General features: G+C 43.9%; 1 protein-coding gene across 1 annotated transcript in view; it reads right to left on the bottom strand.

Moving 5' to 3' along the window:
- Window positions 1-14,525: 14,525 nt before the first annotated feature.
- The window catches only part of LOC129835547 (Fc receptor-like protein 5), a 70,607-nt gene continuing 61,966 nt past the window's right edge, over window positions 14,526-23,166 (bottom strand). The window contains exons 7-8 of the mRNA XM_055901228.1: window positions 16,821-16,949; window positions 14,526-15,135 (exon numbers count right to left, since the gene is read on the bottom strand). Of these exons, the coding sequence (XP_055757203.1) occupies window positions 15,113-15,135; window positions 16,821-16,949 (152 nt within the window). The 3' untranslated portion in view covers window positions 14,526-15,112. The remainder of the gene's footprint in view (window positions 15,136-16,820; window positions 16,950-23,166) is intronic.

Genomic DNA, 23,166 nt, shown 5'->3' with positions numbered 1-23,166 from the left:
TTAAAATTAACGTTACTCGACATTCAGCGTGCGTTACAGCGAGACCATGCCTAAATCAATGGCAGACTAATAATTTTACATCTTTCCACAGATATACGAATTAACATCATAAATAGCTCTTACTTTTGGATGATCTTCCATCAGAATCTTGGGCAAGTGGTCCTTTGTCCAGAACAATCGTCTTTTGGTTGAAAGATGTCCTCTACTCCTGTAGAAATTAGCTGCTAACGCCGATGTACCGGAGAGGTGCCCAACTCGTGATAACGCCTGACAAAGAAACTCCAGAAAATCGCAATAAACTGCTATAAGTCGGTTTAAATTAACTACCTTATGAAGTTTTTCAGACAAAAAACAAATTAAATCAGAGCCGGAGATATAGAACTCCCTCATGCGTCAGGCGCCTCGTCGAAAAGGTCGGTACTTCCGTTCCAAGAGGTTTTATACTCCCCCAGATGGTGCTATCCGCTCCATTCAAAGTCTCACCGCTTACTGACATCTAGGGGAAGGCGTATGCAGTGCATGTAGCCCCATAGCTTATAAGGGAATTTATAAACCGACCCTGGAACAGAGACCTCAATTTCAGAAATCTCACTTCTTGACAGGAAGTGTGCTGTAGAATGAGTTCTGTTTCACTCAGAGAAATAATTCAAACGGTTTTAGAAACTAGAGAGTGTTTTCTATCCAATAGTAATAATAATATGCATATTGTACGAGCAAGAATTGATAACGAGGCAGTTTAATCTGGGAACGAAAAATCTTCAAAGTGTTAACAGCACCCCCTATTGAGAAAAGGTTAAACAAAATAACATAATGAGACCAAAATGGGAAAATAAAGAAAATAATTATAATATTTGAATTCTCCTCTCCTGTATGTTTTCTATCTCTGTAACGTAACGGTATAACATTATACTGAACCTGTAACAATAATGCCTGAACCTCAACACCTATCAGTTGATCTGTATAGACATGAAAAGTTAAGGCATTTACAATGTATCAACCATAATGCTATACAGTATATGACCAGTAAATGACTGATGTTAAAGGACAGCTGCTGAATGAATAATACAACACACATTATATTAAAACACATTCCAATCAGAATAATACATGTATCAGTTAATAGATCACATTTGATCAAATGCCACTATTGTTCCAGCAGGTGGAGCTACAATGTAACAACATACAGCATTGTGACTCACAGTTCTATATTAGAATTCCATGAGTTCCATTCTGATGGTTGTTATGGTGATCAGGTGATCTCAGCCTCACTCTTCTTCAACATGATCACCTGTTCAACACAGAAGTAGTTCATCAGTGTGGCCATGTATTTACTTATCCAATACAGAACCACTTAGAAATGTAAATCATATCAGATGATTTACTAGTCAACACTGTGCTACTTAGAATCCGATCCAAATCTCTTCCAATGGGGCTCCAGTTCTCCCTTATCAATACCAGGGCTATTTACTAATTATCAATACCAGGGCATTTACCATTTATCAATACCAGGGCTATTTACTATTTATCAATACCTGGGCTATTTACTCCTTATCAATACCAGGGCAAATGACTAATTATCAATACCAGGGCTATTTAACATTTATCAATACCTAGGTTATTTACTCCTTATCAATACCAGGGCTATTTACTAATTATCAATACCAGGGCCATTTACTATTTATGAATATCAGGACTATTAACTATTTATCAATACCAGGGAGTACAGTTATCAACCCTTTAAACATGGTTCAATCAGAGCTAGTTATCAACACTTTAAGGACATTACTCCGTCAGAGCTAGTTATCAACACTTTAAGGACATGACTCAGTCAGAGCTAGTTATCAACACTACAACATGACTCGGTCAGAGCTACTGCAGTGTTGTCAGTCCTTGTAATATAATTCTGATTATATTTTTTTACCCCTCCACCACCCCTCTTCAACAATATATATATATAATATAATATAGCATTCTGTTGGTGGCTAGAATTTTATATAAGAATTTAAATTGAAAAACTCTAAGTGCTGAATCAAGTGTAGTTTTTTGTACCAGTTGATAAACCATATGCCATGGAATTGGTACATTGAACATCTCCTCCCATCTAGAAAATATATAAATAAGGAAGAATGTTTCACTTCTCTTTTTGACTTCTCTAACCCCAAACCCCGGCCTGGTCTACATGGTCTGTTTCGCAAGCATTCCCCGAAGTCCTGTAATATTGCCCCTCTGGGTTTAGAAATGTCTGGTGGGTATTAGCACAAACAGAGAAGGTTTGAATCCTAAGCATCCTGCCTCCACATTGTTTGAAGTACAATAGAGCAACATAGCTACCGTAGTAGGTCAAAGCTGTATGCTGGAAAACCTTGGAAGAGCATGGGTGTAGAAGGCATTGTGGTGCTCATGTAAATTCCCTTTCTTTTTCGGCTAAAGACCAATGCCTACTTCTCAATTAAAACAATGTTTTATTTGCAATTAAATACAGTGCCTTTAGAAAGTATTCATACCCCTTGACTTATTCCACATTTTGTTGTGTTCCAGCCTGAATTCACAATGTATTAAATAGATGTTATTTCTCACCCACCTACACACAATACCCCACAATGACATCACAATACCCCACAATGACATCACAAGACCCCACAATGACATCACAATACCCCACATTGACATCACAATACCCCATAATGACATCACTATAACCCACAATGACATCACAATACCCCATAATGACATCACAAGACCCCACAATGACATCACAATACCCCAGAATGACATCACTATACCCCACAATGACATCACAATACCCCACAATGACATCACAATACCCCACAATGACATCACAATACCCCACAATGACATCACAAGACCCCACAATGGCATCACAATACCCCACATTGACATCACAATACCCCATAATGACATCACTATACCCCACAATGACATCACAAGACCCCACAATGACATCACAATACCCCAGAATGACATCACTATACCCCACAATGACATCACAATACCCCACAATGACATCACAATACCCTACAATGACATCACAATACCCCACAATGACATCACTATACCCCTTAAGAACCATACTTAGGTAGCCCTTTTTCCAACCTGTCGTTGTGGGAAGTTGACTTTGTTTGTGGCACATAACCTTTAGCTTCACGGTTTGTTTTGTATTGTTTTTTTTTCTTTTCGGCATTTCCAATAAAAAAGGAATATGTACGCTCATCACGCTGCGCTTTGGTCCACTTCCTTCAACGGCCGTGACACTGGGTAAGTCTCTAAGAGCTGTGAGTCTTTCTGGGTAAGTCTCTAAGAGCTGTGAGTCTTTCTGGGTAAGTCTCTAAGAGCTGTGAGTCTTTCTGGGTAAGTCTCTAAGAGCTGTGAGTCTTTCTGGGTCAGTCTCTAAGAGCTGTAAGTATTTCTGGGTCAGTCTCTAAGAGCTGTGAGTCTTTCTGGGTAAGTCTCTAAGAGCTGTGAGTCTTTCTGTCTCCAAGAGCGTTAAGTATTTCTGGGTAAGTCTCTAAGAGCTTTGCAAACCTGGATGGTACAATATTTTTACATTGGTCTTTTCAATATCTGTCACGTGTGTTGTTGATCATTGCTAGACAGCCATTGTCAAGTCTTGTCATAGATTTTCAAGACGATTTCAGTTAAAACTGTAACTAGGCCACTCAGGAACATTCAATGTCGTCTTGGTAAGCAACTGACTGATTAAAGCAGGTATTTTCAACAGGTTCAGTCTGTGTTAATATGACTATCCTCTCTCAGCTGGTCCAGTCTGTGTTAATGTGACTATCCTCTCTCAGCTGGTCCAGTCTGTGTTAATATGACTATCCTCTCTCAGCTGGTCCAATCTGTGTTAATATGACTATCCTCTCTCAGCTGGTCCAGTCTGTGTTAATATGACTATCCTCTCTCAGCTGGTCCAATCTGTGTTAATATGACTATCCTCTCTCAGCTGGTCCAGTCTGTGTTAGTATCCTCTCTCTCTCCTGTGTTTAGTTCCAGGTGGATCTGGTCCAGTCATAACATGATGCTCTGGTCTGGTGGCTGATATTTAAACAGTATAACATGATACTCTGGTGGCTGACATTTAAACAGTATAACATGATGCTCTGGTCTGGTGGCTGACATTTAAACAGTATAACATGATGCTCTGGTCTGGTGGCTGACATTTAAACAGTATAACATGATACTCTGGTGGCTGACATTTAAACAGTATAACATGATGCTCTGGTCTGGTGGCTGACATTTAAACAGTATAACATGATGCTCAAAATACCCAAAGTCACCAAGCCAAATGTCCTTACATCTGAAAGTATTAGTAAAAATAGAGGCTGTCTCCACCCCGCACATAGACTTATCAGAGCAGTAGATCTGTGTCTGTTTTAGGTTATAGCTGTACGTGAACAACATCACCCATTGTTAAACACCTCTGTTCCTCTGTCACACATTTTACAAACATATTTTGGTCATTTAACTCTTTTCCAGAGCAACTTACAGTAGTGAGTTGATACATGATTGTTATTTTTCCTGTACTGGTCACCCGTGGGATCAAACCCACAACCCTGGCACTGCAAGGGCCATTCTCTACCAACTGAGCCACACCGGAAACAGACGCACACAAACACACACAGACAGGTTGGGGTGTATAAATGTATCTATCTACACATTAAACACTGAGACCTGTTGGGGTGTATAAATGTATCTAACTACACATTAAACACTGAGACCTGTTGGGGTGTATAACTGTTCCTGTGGTGTTGGAGGTCTTCACTGCAGTAGACTGGATCAGCTCCTCTGTCCCTCACTCATCTCTCTCTCCTCTCTCTTTACCTAGTGACCCTGTTCATCAGAACGTCATGGTGGATGGAAAAAGACGCTCTCTTCAGCAGCGGTGAATAACCACAACCCTGTCAGTCCATCTCTTTACTCTCCTTTCTCTTAAATTCTCTCTCCCTCCTTCCCTTTTCGTGACCAACACACTTATCTTTAGACGCTGCGGCCTTGACTGCCATCAACAGCATCAGCAACAGAGAGGTGTGAAATTTCCACAACAGAGTTAGAGTTAGTCAGTCAGTTTTTCATGCACTTCTCTTTAGACGCTGCAGCCTTGACCTCTATCAACAACAAGAGTTAGTTTATCATGAGAACATAGACACCACTGACTGGATCTATCAACAACAAGAGTTAGTATATCATGAGAACATACAGACACCACTGACTGGAACCATTTTTCTATAATGTCATTTTGTGTGTTTATCTTGAGCAACACCAGTTAATGGTTGCCAACTTGCCAAATAAAGCTTCCAAGACCTGGAGGTTCTATGTGTTGTATCCTGATCTGTCCACTAGATGGCAGTGCTCCATGTGTTGTATCCTGATCTGTCCACTAGATGGCAGTGCTCCATGTGTTGTATCCTGATCTGTCCACTAGATGGCAGTGTTCCATGTGTTGTATCCTGATTTGTCCACTAGATGGCAGTGCTCCATGTGTTGTAATGGTGTCATGCTGAACACAGTGATACATCTATTACATTCTCTGGCTGCAGACATGGATGATACTTTAAATAGAAGTTGTCCCTAAGCACAGATCTAGGATCAGATTATTCTACTTCCAATTCTGAAGCCATGCTATCAAATCAAATAACATTTTATTTGTCACATGCGCCGAGTACAACAGGTGTAGACCTTTACCGTGAAATGTTTACTTACAAGCCCCTAACCAACAATGTAGTTCAAGAAATAGAGTTAATCTTGCCACTATAGGGGGTGCTGTTTTCGCATTAGCATAATTTCCTCTACAGATTAAACTGCCTCTTATTCAATTATTGCTCTTACATATGCATATAATTAATACCATTGGATAGAAAACAATCTATAGTTTCTAAAACCGTTTCAATTTTGTCTCTGAGTTAAACAGAAGTCATTTGACAGCACTTTCCCTGACCAAGAAGAAGAATGCAAGATGTGTATGCTCGCTTCAACGCTCTGCCTATATATGGTCACGCCACCTATGACCCGAAACACACTTCATTCGTCTTCCTCTGGGTGTCAAGAGGACGTCAGAGGAGAAATTTTTTGTTTACCTTGTACTGACGTGAAATAAGACCTATTTCTTTGGCGTGACCGACAACTTCCGGTTCTCTGACTCGCGCTATTTGGAGGTGCGATTGTCTACTGTTTTGCTGCCGTTACGGATGAAAACTATCTCCGTCTCGAAGTTTGTTTGATACATGTGACCATATCATCTTAATGTATGTTTTTTCAATATAGTTTAATCAGATTATTTGAATTTTTTCGGGAGTTTTGCCGTGTTCCGTTCTGTGACTTTTTTTTACTTTGGCCAGTCGACCAGTACATATGCTAAATGAAGAGGGAAAGTTGCCATTATGAATGGATTGAACGACTCATCAGGACTAAGGACACATTGATCAACATTCTGATGAAAGATCAGCAATAGTAAGACCCAATTTACGATGTTATTTCATATATCTGTCGTGCATGTGAACTGGTCGCGGGCGCCCAGCTGGTTCTGGCTGGCGTGGCTATGCTAATTTAGCGCTACATTTTGTTTTCGCTATAAAACATTTAATAAATCTGAAATATTGTTTGGATTCACCAGATGTTGGGCTTTCAATATCTGTACGCTGTGTATTTTTCTGAAATGTTTTAAGATAAGTAATTAGTTATATGACGTTGGTCTCTGTAATTGTTCTGGCTGCGTCAGCACTATTTCAGATTGCAGCTGCAATGTAGAACTGTGATTTATACCTGAAAAATGCACATTTTTCAAAAAAAAACTATGCTATACCATAAATATGTTATCAGACTGTCATCTTATGAAGTTGTTTCTTGGTTAGTGGCTATATATATTTTTATTTAGTCGAATTAGTGATAGCTACTGACGCAGGAAAAAACTGTTGGAGTAAAAAAATTGTGTCTTATGCTAACGTGGTTAGCTAATAGATTTACATATTGTGTCTTCCCTGTAAAACATTTTAAAAATCTGAAATGGTGGCTTTATTCACAAGATCTGTATCTTTCATCTGGTGTCTTGGACTTGTGATTTAATGATATTTAGATGCTACAATTTACTTGTGACGCTATGCTAGCTATGCTACTCAGTGGGGGGGGGAGTGGGGGGTGATCCCGGATCCGGGTTGGTGACTCGTTAAAGGTTAAGAAAATATTTACTAAATAAACTAAAGTAAAAAAAAATATATAAAGTAACACAATAAAATGACATAACAACAACGAGGCTATATACAGGGGTGCCGGTACCAAGTCAATATGTGGGGATACAGGTTAGACGGGGTAATTTGTACATGTAGGTAGGGGTAAAGTGACTATGATATAGATAATTAACAGTAGTACAGCTTAGACCAGGTAATGTGTACATGTAGGTAGGGGTAAAGTGACTATGCATACGTAAAAAACAGTGAATAGCAGCAGTGCAAAAACAAATGTAAATGTCCATTTTATACATTTTTCAGCAGTGTTATGGCTTGGGGGTAAAAGCTGTTAAGGAGCCTTTTGGGCCCAGACTTGGCGCTCCGGTACCGCTTACCGTGTGGTAGCAGGGAGGACAGTCTATGCCTTCCTCTGACAACACCTGGTATATAGGTCCTGGATGGCAGGAAGCTTGCCCCCAGTGATGTACTGGGCCGTACGCACTACCCTCTGTAGTGCCTTGTGGTCGGAGGCCGATCAGCTGCCATACCAGGCGGTGATGCAACCGGTCAGGATGCTCTCGATGGTTTAGCTGTAGAACTTTTTGAGGATCTGGGGACCCATGCCAAATCTTTTCAGTCTCCTGAGGGGGAAAAGCTATTGTCGTGCCCTCTTGACGACTGTCTTGGTGAGTTTGGACCAGACAGTTTGTTGGTGATGTGGACACCAAGGAACTTGAAGCTCTCCACCCGCTGCACTACAGCCCCGTCAATGTTAATTGGGGCCTGTTCGGCCCTCCTTTTCCTGTAGTCTACGATCATCTCCTTTGTCTTGCTTACATAGAAGGGAACTTATTGTCCTGGCACCACACTGCAGGTCTCTGACCTCCTCCCTATAGGCTGTCTCATCGTTGTCGGTGATCAGGCCTACCACCGTTGTGTCGTCAGCAAACTTAATGATGGTGTTGGAGTCCTGCTTGGACAATCAGCTGTGGGTGAACAGGAAGTACAGGAGGGGACTAAGCACACACCCCTGTGGGTTCCCGGTGTTGAGGATCAGCGTGGTGGATGTGTTGTTACCTACCCTTACCACATGGGGGCGGCCCGTCAGGAAGTCCAGGATCCAGTTTCAGAGGGAGGTGTTTAGTCCCAGGGTCTTTAGCTTAGTGATGAGCTTTGTGGGCACTATGGTGTTGAACACTGAGCTGTAGTCAATGAACAGCATTCTCACATAGGTTTTCCTTTTGTCCACGTTGGAAAGGGCAATGTGGTGTGCAATTGAGATTGCATCATCTGTGGATCTGTTGGGGCGATATGCCAATTTGAGTGGGTCTAGGGTTTGTGGGATGATGGTGTTGATGTGAGCCATGACCAGCCTTTTCAAAACACTTCATGGTTACAGATGTGAGTGCTACTGGGCGGTAGTCATTTAGGCAGGTTACCTTCGCATTCTTGGCCACAGGGACTATGGTGGTTTACTTGAAACGTGGGTATTACAGACTCAGTCAGGGAGAGGATGTACAAAAACACACAATAGCACAATTGGTTAGGGGACTGTAAAACGGCAGCCATTCTCCTCTCCTGACACCGACAACAGTGTCTGCTCAGTGTTTATGGAAACAATGTTGATTGTTGTGACAAGGTAGGGGTGGTATACAGAATATATCTTTGATTGGACTGATCATTTCAACATCATACTTTCAAAATCTAATTCCAAGTCAGGAACTATGGCCTCTTTCTAGAGCTCCGACCTGAAGATAACTTACGTCATGATTCAACCTTGTTTTCTTCAGAATTCCCAGTTGTCTTGAAAGCAACATAAATACAGAGAACGACAGACTTTGATGAGAACATTTGCCCACAAGAAGGACCGCCAAAAATGTTTTGTATGCTACTGCATAAATTATGTAATATGCCAGGTAGATATGTATACTGTAGCTATGAAAGTCATCCTACGTGTATGTTGGGTAGTAAGCTGTTCCTCACCCAAATAATGTGGTCTCTTTCCCCTCATAATTTAGCCTACTGTTCTGACTTGGTGGTGCACATGTAGCCTATAGCCTGTTTTAGAGAAATGTCATCATCAAATATTGTAAGAGATTTCATTGTCTGCTTATATGCCCCCCTTGTATATGCTACGGTTCTGACTTGGTGTACAGGTAGAATACTGTAAGAACGGCCCATGTTCTGAATTCTGAAGCTGTACATTTCAAAAGTGCTACGTCTGTCTCAGCTCACTCATTGTCTGAATAAAATGTGTCCACTCATCGTTCCCTTATGCCATAATTTGTACATCTCAATTGTCAGTAGAAACCACATTTGTTTAAGAAAGTCAGCCATATCAGCTATGTTTTTAAAAAAGCAGTTAATGAGGCTGAATGAACTGTTTATCTGCCAGACAAGGCTCCACTGAGGCTCTGGGGTAGTGGTGGTAAGGATTCACTCCATGGTGCTGGAAAGAAGGCTCTGCTGTTGGGACAGCTTTACGGAGGCCCTAAAAAGTTTGTGTGCAACGTTTGTCACCGTTAAAGTGAAATTAATGTATTGTGTAGTGTTGGACTGTGGCTTTGTTGTCATGAATCTTTTTTTTTTTTTTACCTTGACCCACCAAGATTTACTTTCTAAAATTGCTACTGGACAACTAGTAGAAAATATTTCAATTTACAACAACTTGGGATGTGCCAAGAACATTGATGTTACGCTCTTTACTACCCTGAGACAAGGCCTTGGAGGAGGGAACGCAACATGCTGCTACACTCAACTCCCCGGGGAGGTAAAGAGGTATGTGACTGGAGTGGTGGAGGTATGTGACTGTAGGTGGAGGTAAAGAGGTATGGGACTGTAGGTGGAGGTAAAGAGGTATGGGACTGTAGGTGGAGGTAAAGAGGTATGTGACTGTAGGTGGAGGTATAGAGGTATGTGACTGTAGGTGGAGGTAAAGAGGTATGGGACTGTAGGTGGAGGTAAAGAGGTATGGGACTGTAGGTGGAGGTATGTGACTGTAGGCGGAGGTATAGAGGTATGTGACTGTAGGTGGAGGTAAAGAGGTATGGGACTGTAGGTGGAGGTAAAGAGGTATGGGACTGTAGGTGGAGGTAAAGAGGTATGGGACTGTAGGTGGAGGTAAAGAGGTATGGGACTGCAGGTGGAGGTAAAGAGGTGTGGGACTGTAGGTGGAGGTAAAGAGGTATGTGACTGTAGGTGGAGGTAAAGGAGGTATGTGACTGTAGGTGGAGGTAAAGAGGTATGTGACTGTAGGTGGAGGTAAAGAGGTATGGGACTGTAGGTGGAGGTAAAGAGGTATGGGACTGTAGGTGGAGGTATGTGACTGTAGGTGGAGGTATAGAGGTAAAGAGGTATGTGACTGTAGGTGGAGGTAAAGAGGTACAGTGGGGCAAAAAAGTATTTAGTCAGCCACCAATTGTGCAAGTTCTCCCACTTAAAAAGATGAGAGAGGCCTGTAATTTTCATCATAGGTACACTTCAACTATGACAGACAAAATGAGAAAAAAAAATCCAGAAAATCACATTGTAGGATTTTTAATGAATTTATTTGCAAATTATGGAGGAAAATAAGTATTTGGTCAATAACAAAAGTTTATCTCAATACTTTGTTATATACCCTTTGTTGGCAATGACAGAGGTCAAACGTTTTCTGTAAGTCTTCACAAGGTTTTCACACACTGTTGCTGGTATTTTGGCCCATTCCTCCATGCAGATCTCCTCTAGAGCAGTGATGTTTTGGGGCTGTTGCTGGGCAACATGGACTGTCAACTCCCTCCAAAGATTTTCTATGAGGTTGAGATCTGGAGACTGGCTAAGCCACTCCAGGACCTTGAAATGCTTCTTACGAAGCCACTCCTTCGTTGCCCGGGCGGTGTGTTTGGGATCATTGTCATGCTGAAAGACCCAGCCACGTTTCATCTTCAATGCCCTTGCTGATGGAAGGAGGTTTTCACTCAAAATCTCAAGATACATGGCCCCATTCATTCTTTCCTTTACACGGATCAGTCGTCCTGGTCCCTTTGCAGAAAAACAGCCCCAAAGCATGATGTTTCCACCCCCATGCTTCACAGTAGGTATGGTGTTCTTTGGATGCAACTCAGCATTCTTTGTCCTCCAAACACGACGAGTTGAGTTTTACCAAAAAGTTATATTTTGGTTTCATCTGACCATATGACATTCTCCCAATCTTCTTCTGGATCATCCAAATGCTCGCTAGCAAACTTCAGACGGGCCTGGACATGTACTGGCTTAAGCAGGGGGACACGTCTGGCACTGCAGGATTTGAGTCCCTGGCGGCGTAGTGTGTTACTGATGGTAGGCTTTGTTACTTTGGTCCCAGCTCTCTGCATGTCATTCACTAAGTCCCCCCGTGTGGTTCTGGGATTTTTGCTCACCGTTCTTGTGATAATTTTGACCCCAAGGGGTGAGATCTTGCGTGGAGCCCCAGATCGAGGGAGATTATCAGTGGTCTTGTATGTCTTCCATTTCCTAATAATTGCTCCCACAGTTGATTTCTTCAAACCAAGCTGCTTACCTATTGCAGATTCAGTCTTCCCAGCCTGGTGCAGGTCTACAATTTTGTTTCTGGTGTCCTTTGACAGCTCTTTGGTCTTGGCCATAGTGGAGTTTGGAGTGTGACTGTTTGAGGTTGTGGACAGGTGTCTTTTATACTGATAACAAGTTCAAACAGGTGCCATTAATACAGGTAACGAGTGGAGGACAGAGGAGCCTCTTAAAGAAGAAGTTACAGGTCTGTGAGAGCCAGAAATCTTGCTTGTTTGTAGGTGACCAAATACTTATTTTCCACCATAATTTGCAAATAAATTCATTAAAAATCCTACAATGTGATTTTCTGGATTTTTTTTTCTCATTTTGTCTGTCATAGTTGAAGTGTACCTATGACGAAAATTACAGGCCTCTCTCATCGTTTTAAGTGGGAGAACTTGCACAATTGGTGGCTGACTAAATACTTTTTTGCCCCACTGTATGTGACTGTAGGTGGAGGTAAAGAGGTATGTGACTGTAGGTGGAGGTAAAGGAGGTATGTGACTGTAGGTGGAGGTAAAGAGGTATGGGACTGTAGGTGGAGGTAAAGAGGTATGGGACTGTAGGTGGAGGTAAAGAGGTATGTGACTGTAGGTGGAGGTAAAGAGGTATGTGACTGTAGGTGGAGGTAAAGAGGTATGTGACTGTAGGTGGAGGTAAAGAGGAATGTGACTGTAGGTGGAGGTATAGAGGTATGGGACTGTAGGTGGAGGTATAGAGGTATGTGACTGTAGGTGGAGGTAAAGAGGTATGTGACTGTAGGTGGAGGTAAAGAGGTATGTGACTGTAGGTGGAGGTAAAGAGGTATGTGACTGTAGGTGGAGGTAAAGAGGTATGGGACTGTAGGTGGAGGTAAAGAGGTATGTGACTGTAGGTGGAGGTAAAGAGGTATGGGACTGTAGGTGGAGGTAAAGAGGTATGGGACTGTAGGTGGAGGTAAAGAGGTATGGGACTGTAGGTGGAGGTAAAGAGGTATGGGACTGTAGGTGGAGGTATGTGACTGTAGGCGGAGGTATAGAGGTATGTGACTGTAGGTGGAGGTAAAGAGGTATGGGACTGTAGGTGGAGGTAAAGAGGTATGGGACTGTAGGTGGAGGTAAAGAGGTATGGGACTGTAGGTGGAGGTAAAGAGGTATGGGACTGTAGGTGGAGGTAAAGAGGTATGGGACTGTAGGTGGAGGTAAAGAGGTATGTGACTGTAGGTGGAGGTAAAGGAGGTATGGGACTGTAGGTGGAGGTAAAGAGGTATGTGACTGTAAGTGGAGGTAAAGAGGTATGTGACTGTAAGTGGAGGTAAAGAGGTATGTGACTGTAGGTGGAGGTAAAGGAGGTATGGGACTGTAGGTGGAGGTAAAGAGGTATGGGACTGTAGGTGGAGGTAAAGAGGTATGTGACTGTAGGTGGAGGTAAAGAGGTATGTGACTGTAGGTGGAGGTAAAGGAGGTATGGGACTGTAGGTGGAGGTAAAGAGGTATGTGACTGTAGGTGGAGGTAAAGAGGTATGTGCTTCTACACCTGCATTACTAGCTGTTTGGGGTTTTAGGCTGGGTGTCTGTACAGCACTTCGAGATATTAGCTGATGTACGAAGGGCTATATAAAATAAAATTGATTGATTGATTGATTGATGTGACTGTAGGTGGAGGTAAAGAGGTATGTGACTGTAGGTGGAGGTAAAGAGGTATGGGACTGTAGGTGGAGGTAAAGAGGTATGGGACTGTAGGTGGAGGTATGTGACTGTAGGTGGAGGTAAAGAGGTATGTGACTGTAGGTGGAGGTATAGAGGTATGTGACTCTATAGAGGTATGAGCCCCCTACTTACCCATCTTAGCACCACCTGGCGCGCTAACCAAAATACAGGGGAGGGTCCGCCCTGGTCTTACATTGTGTGCGTAGACAGAGTACATACTACGGGTATATGTATGCCCGCACACCTCTTGCCTAAGCACTCCCAAAGTGCCTTCCCCTTCGGGAACAAATGAAACAGAATACAAACTTAGAGTCAACAATTTCGATAATCAAAAACACTGAGTCCTATTGGCACACACATACCTCAGATGGACCTGCTACAAAATAATTTACACAACACTATTACAGACCAACAACAAAAGACAGGACATACCAAGAAGCTCTCTCTCCTAACAAAGGAACACTGGCTTTTCAAGCTGCAGAAGGAGTCGGTAATTGAAACTCTCCTGGCGAGAGGGCGGGGTCAGAGCTACAATCATCAATGGGGCCGACCAATCAGCTGCTTGGAATCCAGGAAGCCATTTCCTGAAACGCACACATACACAAAAACTACAAACCCAAAACACAGAAATGGAGGAACGTAACAACTGATCATATAAAATAAATGTTGTTGACTAGCTAGATAGGTGTGAGCAGAATGGCAGAAATGACTGGGGGCTGTAGGGGAAACCTGGAATGGAGCATTTAGAAGATACTCAAGGCCCTGGGGGCTGTAGGGGAAACCTGGAATGGAGTATTTAGAAGATACTCAAGGCCCTGGGGGCTGTAGGAGAAACCTGGAATGGAGTATTTAGAAGATACTCAAGGCCCTGGGGGCTGTAGGGGAAACCTGGAATGGAGCATTTAGAAGATACTCAAGGCCCTGGGGGCTGTAGGGGGAACCCTGGAATGGAGTATCTAGAAGATACTCAAGGCCCTGGGGGCTGTAGGGGAAACCTGGAATGGAGCATTTAGAAGATACTTAAAGGGAATGGAATTAAATTAAAAACTGAGTGGTTGTGATGTCATTCAGAACAGATTAAAAAACAGGCTACATGATTGAGGTTATCAGTTATTTAATTCTATATGCTACAAAGACAAAAGCAATATCTTACCAGGATGATTCATAGAAAAATAATGGTTTTGCACAAGAACCACAATAAAACAAAAGGCCTAAATTAGTTATGTTTAAACAAAATAACATAATGAGACCAAAATGGGAAAATAAAAAAAATAATTATAATAATTTAATTGTCCTCTCCTGTATGTTTTCTATCTCTGTAACATGTAACGGGATAACATTATACTGAACCTGTGACAATAATGCCTGAACCTCAACACCTATCAGTTGATGTGTATAGACATGAAAAGTGAAGGCATTTACAATGTATCAACCATAATGCTATACAGTATATGACCAGTATATGACTGATGTTAAAGCTGCTGAATGAATAATACAACACACATTATATTAAAACACATTCCAATCAGAATAATACATGTATCAGTTAATAGATCACATTTGATCAAATGCCACTATTGTTCCAGCAGGTGGAGCTACAATGTAACAACATACAGCATTGTGACTCACAGTTCTATATTAGAATTCCATGAGTTCCATTCTGATGGTTGTTATGGTGACCAGGTGATCTCAGCCTCACTCTTCTTCAACACGATCACCTGTTCAACACAGAAGTAGTTCATCAGTGTGGCCATGTATTTACTTATCCAATACAGAACCACTTAGAAATGATAATCATATCAGATGATTTACTAGTCAATACTGTGCTACTTAGAATCAGATCAAAATCTCTTCCAATGGGGCTCCTGCTTTTGTCCAGTTCTCCCTTATCAATACCAGGGCATTTACCATTTATCAATACCAGGGCTATTTACTATTTATCAATACCTGGGCTATTTACTCCTTATCAATACCAGGGCAAATGACTAATTATCAATACCAGGGCTATTTAACATTTATCAATACCTAGGTTATTTACTCCTTATCAATACCAGGGCTATTTACTAATTATCAATACCAGGGCCATTTACTATTTATGAATATCAGGACTATTTACTATTCATCAATACCAGGGCTATTAACTATTTATCAATACCAGGGAGTACAGTTATCAACACTTTTAGACATGACTCAGTCAGAGCTAGTTATCAACACTTTAAGACATGACTCAGTCAGAGCTAGTTATCAACACTACAACATGACTCGGTCAGAGCTACTGCAGTGTTGTCAGTCCTTGTAATATAATTCTGATTATATTTTTTAACCCCTCCACCACCCCTCTTCAACAATATATATATAATATAATATAGCATTCTGTTGGTGGCTAGAATTTTATATAAGAATTTAAATTGAAAAACTCTAAGTGCTGAATCAAGTGTAGTTTTTTGTACCAGTTGATAAACCATGTGCCATGGAATTGGTACATTGAACATCTCCTCCCATTTAATTTGCAACCTGTATGGTGTAGCTGTCTACATTTTTGTCCTCAGATGAAACTGCTATATTTTTCTTTTTATGCCAGTTCCTTTCAGCCAATTTGTATCTTTAATATATGGCAGGCAAACAAGTTCCCTCCCTTTTCTGTGATTTCTGTAAACTGTGATTGGACCATTAGTAAGTCAGTCAACTGTGATAGGACCATTAGTAAGTCAACTGTGATAGGATCATTAGTAAGTCAGTCAACTGTGATAGGACCATTAGTAAGTCAACTGTGATAGGACCATTAGTAAGTCATTTAAATGTGATAGGACCATTAGTAAGTCAACTGTGATAGGACCATTAGTAAGTCAACTGTGATAGGACCATTAGTAAGTCAGTCAACTGTGATAGGACCAAAGAGTTAATCAATGTGATTTTCCCATCAATAGACAAGTATTTACCTCTCCATGGTTGCAGAATTGTATCTATTTTTGCAAACTATCGATTGAAATTAATTGTGGTAAGTTCATTTATATTTTTATAGATGTGAATACCAAGTATGTCTACTTCACCACCCGCCTATTTCATTGGTAAACTACAAGGTAGTGTAAACACTGTATTTTTTAATGATCCAATACATAATACTTGTCATAATTAGGTTTTAGTCCAGAGAGGCTAGAAAAGTGACTGAGATCTTCAATGAGACTGTGCAAAGATCCAGACTAGAGTCATCAACATACATTGAGACTGTGCAGGGATCCAGATTGCAGACTAGAATAATCAACATACATTGACACTTTAGTTTTTATTCCCTGGATTTCCCTTGTTGTTCTTGTTGGATCTCATTTTAATAGCATTTCAATGGCCAAAATAATATAATTCTGATTTACAAATGAGGCGATCCTGTATAAACTCAGGTTCTCACCTTGAGCCCTGCTCCTGCAGCCTTTCACCAGCAGTATGATGGTCACCAGCAGGTAGGGAGACCCCACCAGTAGACTACACAGCAGCCTGGGTAGAAACATGGACGACCCTGGGACTGCTGGAGATGGAACTGCAGCTCGAGAAAGAAAAAAATGTAAAACAACACTGGAGATGGTGCTGGGTAGAGACATGGACAACACTGGAGATGGTGCTGGGTAGAGACATGGACAACACTGGAGATGGTGATGGAGAGAGACATGGACAACACTGGAGATGGTGATGGGTAGAGACATGGACAACACTGGAGATGGTGCTGGAGAGAGACATGGACAATACTGGAGATGGTGCTGGAGAGAGACATGGACAACACTGGAGATGGTGATGGAGAGAGACATGGACAACACTGGAGATGGTGATGGAGAGAGACATGGACAACACTGGAGATGGTGCTGGAGAGAGACATGGACAACACTGGAGTTGGTGATGGAGAGAGACATGGACAACACTGGAGATGGTGCTGGAGAGAGACATGGACAACACTGGAGATGGTGATGGAGAGAGACATGGACAACACTGGAGATGGTGATGGAGAGAGACATGGACAACACTGGAGATGGTGATGGAGAGAGATATGGACAACACTGGAGATGGTGATGGAGAGAGACATGAACAACACTGGAGATGGTGATGGAGAGAGACATGGACAACACTGGAGATGGTGATGGAGAGAGACATGGACAACACTGGAGATGGTGATGGGTAGAGACATGGACAACACTGGAGATGGTGATGGGTAGAGACATGGACAACACTGGAGATGGTGATGGGTAGAGACATGGACAACACTGGAGATGGTGATGGAGAGAGACATGGACAACACTGGAGATGGTGATGGAGAGAGACATGGACAACACTGGAGATGGTGATGGAGAGAGACATGGACAACACTGGAGATGGTGCTGGAGAGAGACATGGACAACACTGGGACTGCTGGAGGGAGACATGGACAACACTGGAGATGGTGATGGGTAGAGACATGGACAACACTGGAGATGGTGATGGGTAGAGACATGGACAACACTGGAGATGGTGATGGGTAGAGACATGGACAACACTGGAGATGGTGATGGAGAGAGACATGGACAACACTGGAGATGGTGATGGAGAGAGACATGGACAACACTGGAGATGGTGATGGAGAGAGACATGGACAACACTGGAGATGGTGATGGAGAGAGACATGGACAACACTGGAGATGGTGATGGAGAGAGACATGGACAACACTGGAGATGGTGATGGGTAGAGACATGGACAACACTGGAGATGGTGATGGAGAGAGACATGGACAACACTGGAGATTGTGCTGGAGAGAGACATGGACAACACTGGAGATGGTGCTGGAGGGAGACATGGACAACACTGGAGATGGTGATGGAGAGAGACATGGACAACACTGGAGATGGTGCTGGAGAGAGACATGGACAACACTGGAGATGGTGATGGAGAGAGACATGGACAACACTGGAGATGGTGCTGGAGAGAGACATGGACAACACTGGATATGGTGCTGGAGGGAGACATGGACAACACTGGATATGGTGATGGGTAGAGACATGGACAACACTGGAGATGGTGATGGGCAGAGACATGGACAACACTGGAGATGGTGCTGGAGAGAGACATGGACAACACTGGATATTGTGCTGGAGGGAGACATGGACAACACTGGATATGGTGCTGGAGAGAGACATGGACAACACTGGAGATGGTGATGGGTAGAGACATGGACATCACTGGAGATGGTGATGGGTAGAGACATGGACAACACTGGAGATGGTGCTGTAGAGAGACATGGACATCACTGGAGATGGTGATGGGTAGAGACATGGACAACACTGGAGATGGTGATGGAGAGACATGGACAACACTGGAGATGGTGATGGAGAGAGACATGGACAACACTGGAGATGGTGATGGGTAGAGACATGGACAACACTGGAGAGGGTGATGGAGAGACATGGACAACACTGGAGATGGTGATGGAGAGAGACATGGACAACACTGGAGATGGTGATGGAGAGAGACATGGACAACACTGGAGATGGTGATGGGTAGAGACATGGACAACACTGGAGATGGTGATGGAGAGAGACATGGACAACACTGGAGATGGTGCTGGAGAGAGACATGGACATCACTGGAGATGGTGATGGGTAGAGACATGGACAACACTGGAGATGGTGATGGAGAGACATGGACAACACTGGAGATGGTGATGGAGAGAGACATGGACAACACTGGAGATGGTGATGGGTAGAGACATGGACAACACTGGAGATGGTGATGGAGAGAGACATGGACAACACTGGAGATGGTGATGGGTAGAGACATGGACAACACTGGAGATGGTGCTGGAGAGAGACATGGACAACACTGGAGATGGTGATGGGTAGAGACATGGACAACACTGGAGATGGTGCTGGAGGGAGACATGGACAACACTGGAGATGGTGATGGAGAGAGACATGGACAACACTGGAGATGGTGCTGGAGAGAGACATGGACAACACTGGAGATGGTGATGGAGAGAGACATGGACAACACTGGAGATGGTGCTGGAGAGAGACATGGACAACACTCTAGATGGCGATGGGTAGAGACATGGACAACACTGGAGATGGTGATGGGTAGAGACATGGACAACACTGGAGATGGTGCTGGAGAGAGACATGGACAACACTGGATATTGTGCTGGTGGGAGACATGGACAACACTGGATATGGTGCTGGAGAGAGACATGGACAACACTGGAGATGGTGATGGGTAGAGACATGGACAACACTGGAGATGGTGATGGGTAGAGACATGGACAACACTGGAGATGGTGCTGTAGAGAGACATGGACATCACTGGAGATGGTGATGGGTAGAGACATGGACAACACTGGAGATGGTGATGGAGAGACATGGACAACACTGGAGATGGTGATGGAGAGAGACATGGACAACACTGGAGATGGTGATGGGTAGAGACATGGACAACACTGGAGAGGGTGATGGAGAGACATGGACAACACTCTAGATGGCGATGGGTAGAGACATGGACAACACTGGAGATGGTGATGGGTAGAGACATGGACAACACTGGAGATGGTGATGGAGAGAGACATGGACAACACTGGAGATGGTGATGGAGAGAGACATGGACAACACTGGAGATGGTGATGGGTAGAGACATGGACAACACTGGAGATGGTGATGGAGAGAGACATGGACAACACTGGAGATGGTGCTGGAGAGAGACATGGACATCACTGGAGATGGTGATGGGTAGAGACATGGACAACACTGGAGATGGTGATGGAGAGACATGGACAACACTGGAGATGGTGATGGAGAGAGACATGGACAACACTGGAGATGGTGATGGGTAGAGACATGGACAACACTGGAGATGGTGATGGAGAGAGACATGGACAACACTGGAGATGGTGATGGGTAGAGACATGGACAACACTGGAGATGGTGATGGAGAGAGACATGGACAACACTGGAGATGGTGATGGGTAGAGACATGGACAACACTGGAGATGGTGCTGGAGAGAGACATGGACAACACTGGAGATGGTGATGGGTAGAGACATGGACAACACTGGAGATGGTGCTGGAGAGAGACATGGACAACACTGGAGATGGTGATGGGTAGAGACATGGACAACACTGGAGATGGTGATGGAGAGAGACATGGACAACACTGGAGATGGTGATGGGTAGAGACATGGACAACACTGGAGATGGTGCTGGAGAGAGACATGGACAACACTGGAGATGGTGATGGGTAGAGACATGGACAACACTGGAGATGGTGATGGAGAGAGACATGGACAACACTGGAGATGGTGATGGAGAGAGACATGGACAACACTGGAGATGGTGATGGGTAGAGACATGGACAACACTGGAGATGGTGCTGGAGAGAGACATGGACAACACTGGAGATGGTGATGGGTAGAGACATGGACAACACTGGAGATGGTGATGGAGAGAGACATGGACAACACTGGAGATGGTGATGGAGAGAGACATCGACAACACTGGAGATGGTGATGGGTAGAGACATGGACAACACTGGAGATGGTGATGGAGAGAGACATGGGCAACACTGGAGATGGTGATGGGTAGAGACATGGACAACACTGGAGATGGTGATGGAGAGAGACATGGGCAACACTGGAGATGGTGATGGAGAGAGACATGGACAACACTGGAGATGGTGATGGGTAGAGACATGGACAACACTGGAGATGGTGATGGGTAGAGACATGGACAACACTGGAGATGGTGATGGAGAGAGACATGGACAACACTGGAGATGGTGCTGGAGAGAGACATGGACAACACTGGAGATGGTGATGGGTAGAGACATGGACAACACTGGAGATGGTGATGGAGAGAGACATGGACAACACTGGAGATGGTGATGGAGAGAGACATGGACAACACTGGAGATGGTGATGGGTAGAGACATGGACAACACTGGAGATGGTGCTGTAGAGAGACATGGACATCACTGGAGATGGTGATGGGTAGAGACATGGACAACACTGGAGATGGTGATGGAGAGACATGGACAACACTGGAGATGGTGATGGAGAGAGACATGGACAACACTGGAGATGGTGATGGGTAGAGACATGGACAACACTGGAGAGGGTGATGGAGAGACATGGACAACACTGGAGATGGTGATGGGTAGAGACATGGACAACACTGGAGATGGTGATGGGTAGAGACATGGACAACACTGGAGATGGTGATGGAGAGAGACATGGACAACACTGGAGATGGTGATGGAGAGAGACATGGACAACACTGGAGATGGTGATGGGTAGAGACATGGACAACACTGGAGATGGTGATGGAGAGAGACATGGACAACACTGGAGATGGTGCTGGAGAGAGACATGGACATCACTGGAGATGGTGATGGGTAGAGACATGGACAACACTGGAGATGGTGATGGAGAGACATGGACAACACTGGAGATGGTGATGGAGAGAGACATGGACAACACTGGAGATGGTGATGGGTAGAGACATGGACAACACTGGAGATGGTGATGGAGAGAGACATGGACAACACTGGAGATGGTGATGGAGAGAGACATGGACAACACTGGAGATGGTGATGGGTAGAGACATGGACAACACTGGAGATGGTGATGGAGAGAGACATGGACAACACTGGAGATGGTGCTGGAGAGAGACATGGACATCACTGGAGATGGTGATGGGTAGAGACATGGACAACACTGGAGATGGTGATGGAGAGACATGGACAACACTGGAGATGGTGATGGAGAGAGACATGGACAACACTGGAGATGGTGATGGGTAGAGACATGGACAACACTGGAGATGGTGATGGAGAGAGACATGGACAACACTGGAGATGGTGATGGGTAGAGACATGGACAACACTGGAGATGGTGATGGAGAGAGACATGGACAACACTGGAGATGGTGATGGGTAGAGACATGGACAACACTGGAGATGGTGCTGGAGAGAGACATGGACAACACTGGAGATGGTGATGGGTAGGGACATGGACAACACTGGAGATGGTGCTGGAGAGAGACATGGACAACACTGGAGATGGTGATGGGTAGAGACATGGACAACACTGGAGATGGTGATGGAGAGAGACATGGACAACACTGGAGATGGTGATGGGTAGAGACATGGACAACACTGGAGATGGTGCTGGAGAGAGACATGGACAACACTGGAGATGGTGATGGGTAGAGACATGGACAACACTGGAGATGGTGATGGAGAGAGACATGGACAACACTGGAGATGGTGATGGAGAGAGACATGGACAACACTGGAGATGGTGATGGGTATAGACATGGACAACACTGGAGATGGTGCTGGAGAGAGACATGGACAACACTGGAGATGGTGATGGGTAGAGACATGGACAACACTGGAGATGGTGATGGAGAGAGACATGGACAACACTGGAGATGGTGATGGGTAGAGACATGGACAACACTGGAGATGGTGATGGAGAGAGACATCGACAACACTGGAGATGGTGATGGGTAGAGACATGGACAACACTGGAGATGGTGATGGAGAGAGACATGGGCAACACTGGAGATGGTGATGGGTAGAGACATGGACAACACTGGAGATGGTGATGGAGAGAGACATGGGCAACACTGGAGATGATGATGGAGAGAGACATGGACAACACTGGAGATGGTGATGGGTAGAGACATGGACAACACTGGAGATGGTGATGGGTAGAGACATGGACAACACTGGAGATGGTGATGGA

Source organism: Salvelinus fontinalis, chromosome 36, assembly GCF_029448725.1.
Source record: "Salvelinus fontinalis isolate EN_2023a chromosome 36, ASM2944872v1, whole genome shotgun sequence".
NCBI classification, from domain to species: Eukaryota; Metazoa; Chordata; class Actinopteri; order Salmoniformes; family Salmonidae; genus Salvelinus; species Salvelinus fontinalis.
Note: the sequence above shows the minus strand (reverse complement) of the source record. Positions and strands in the feature narration are given on the sequence as shown.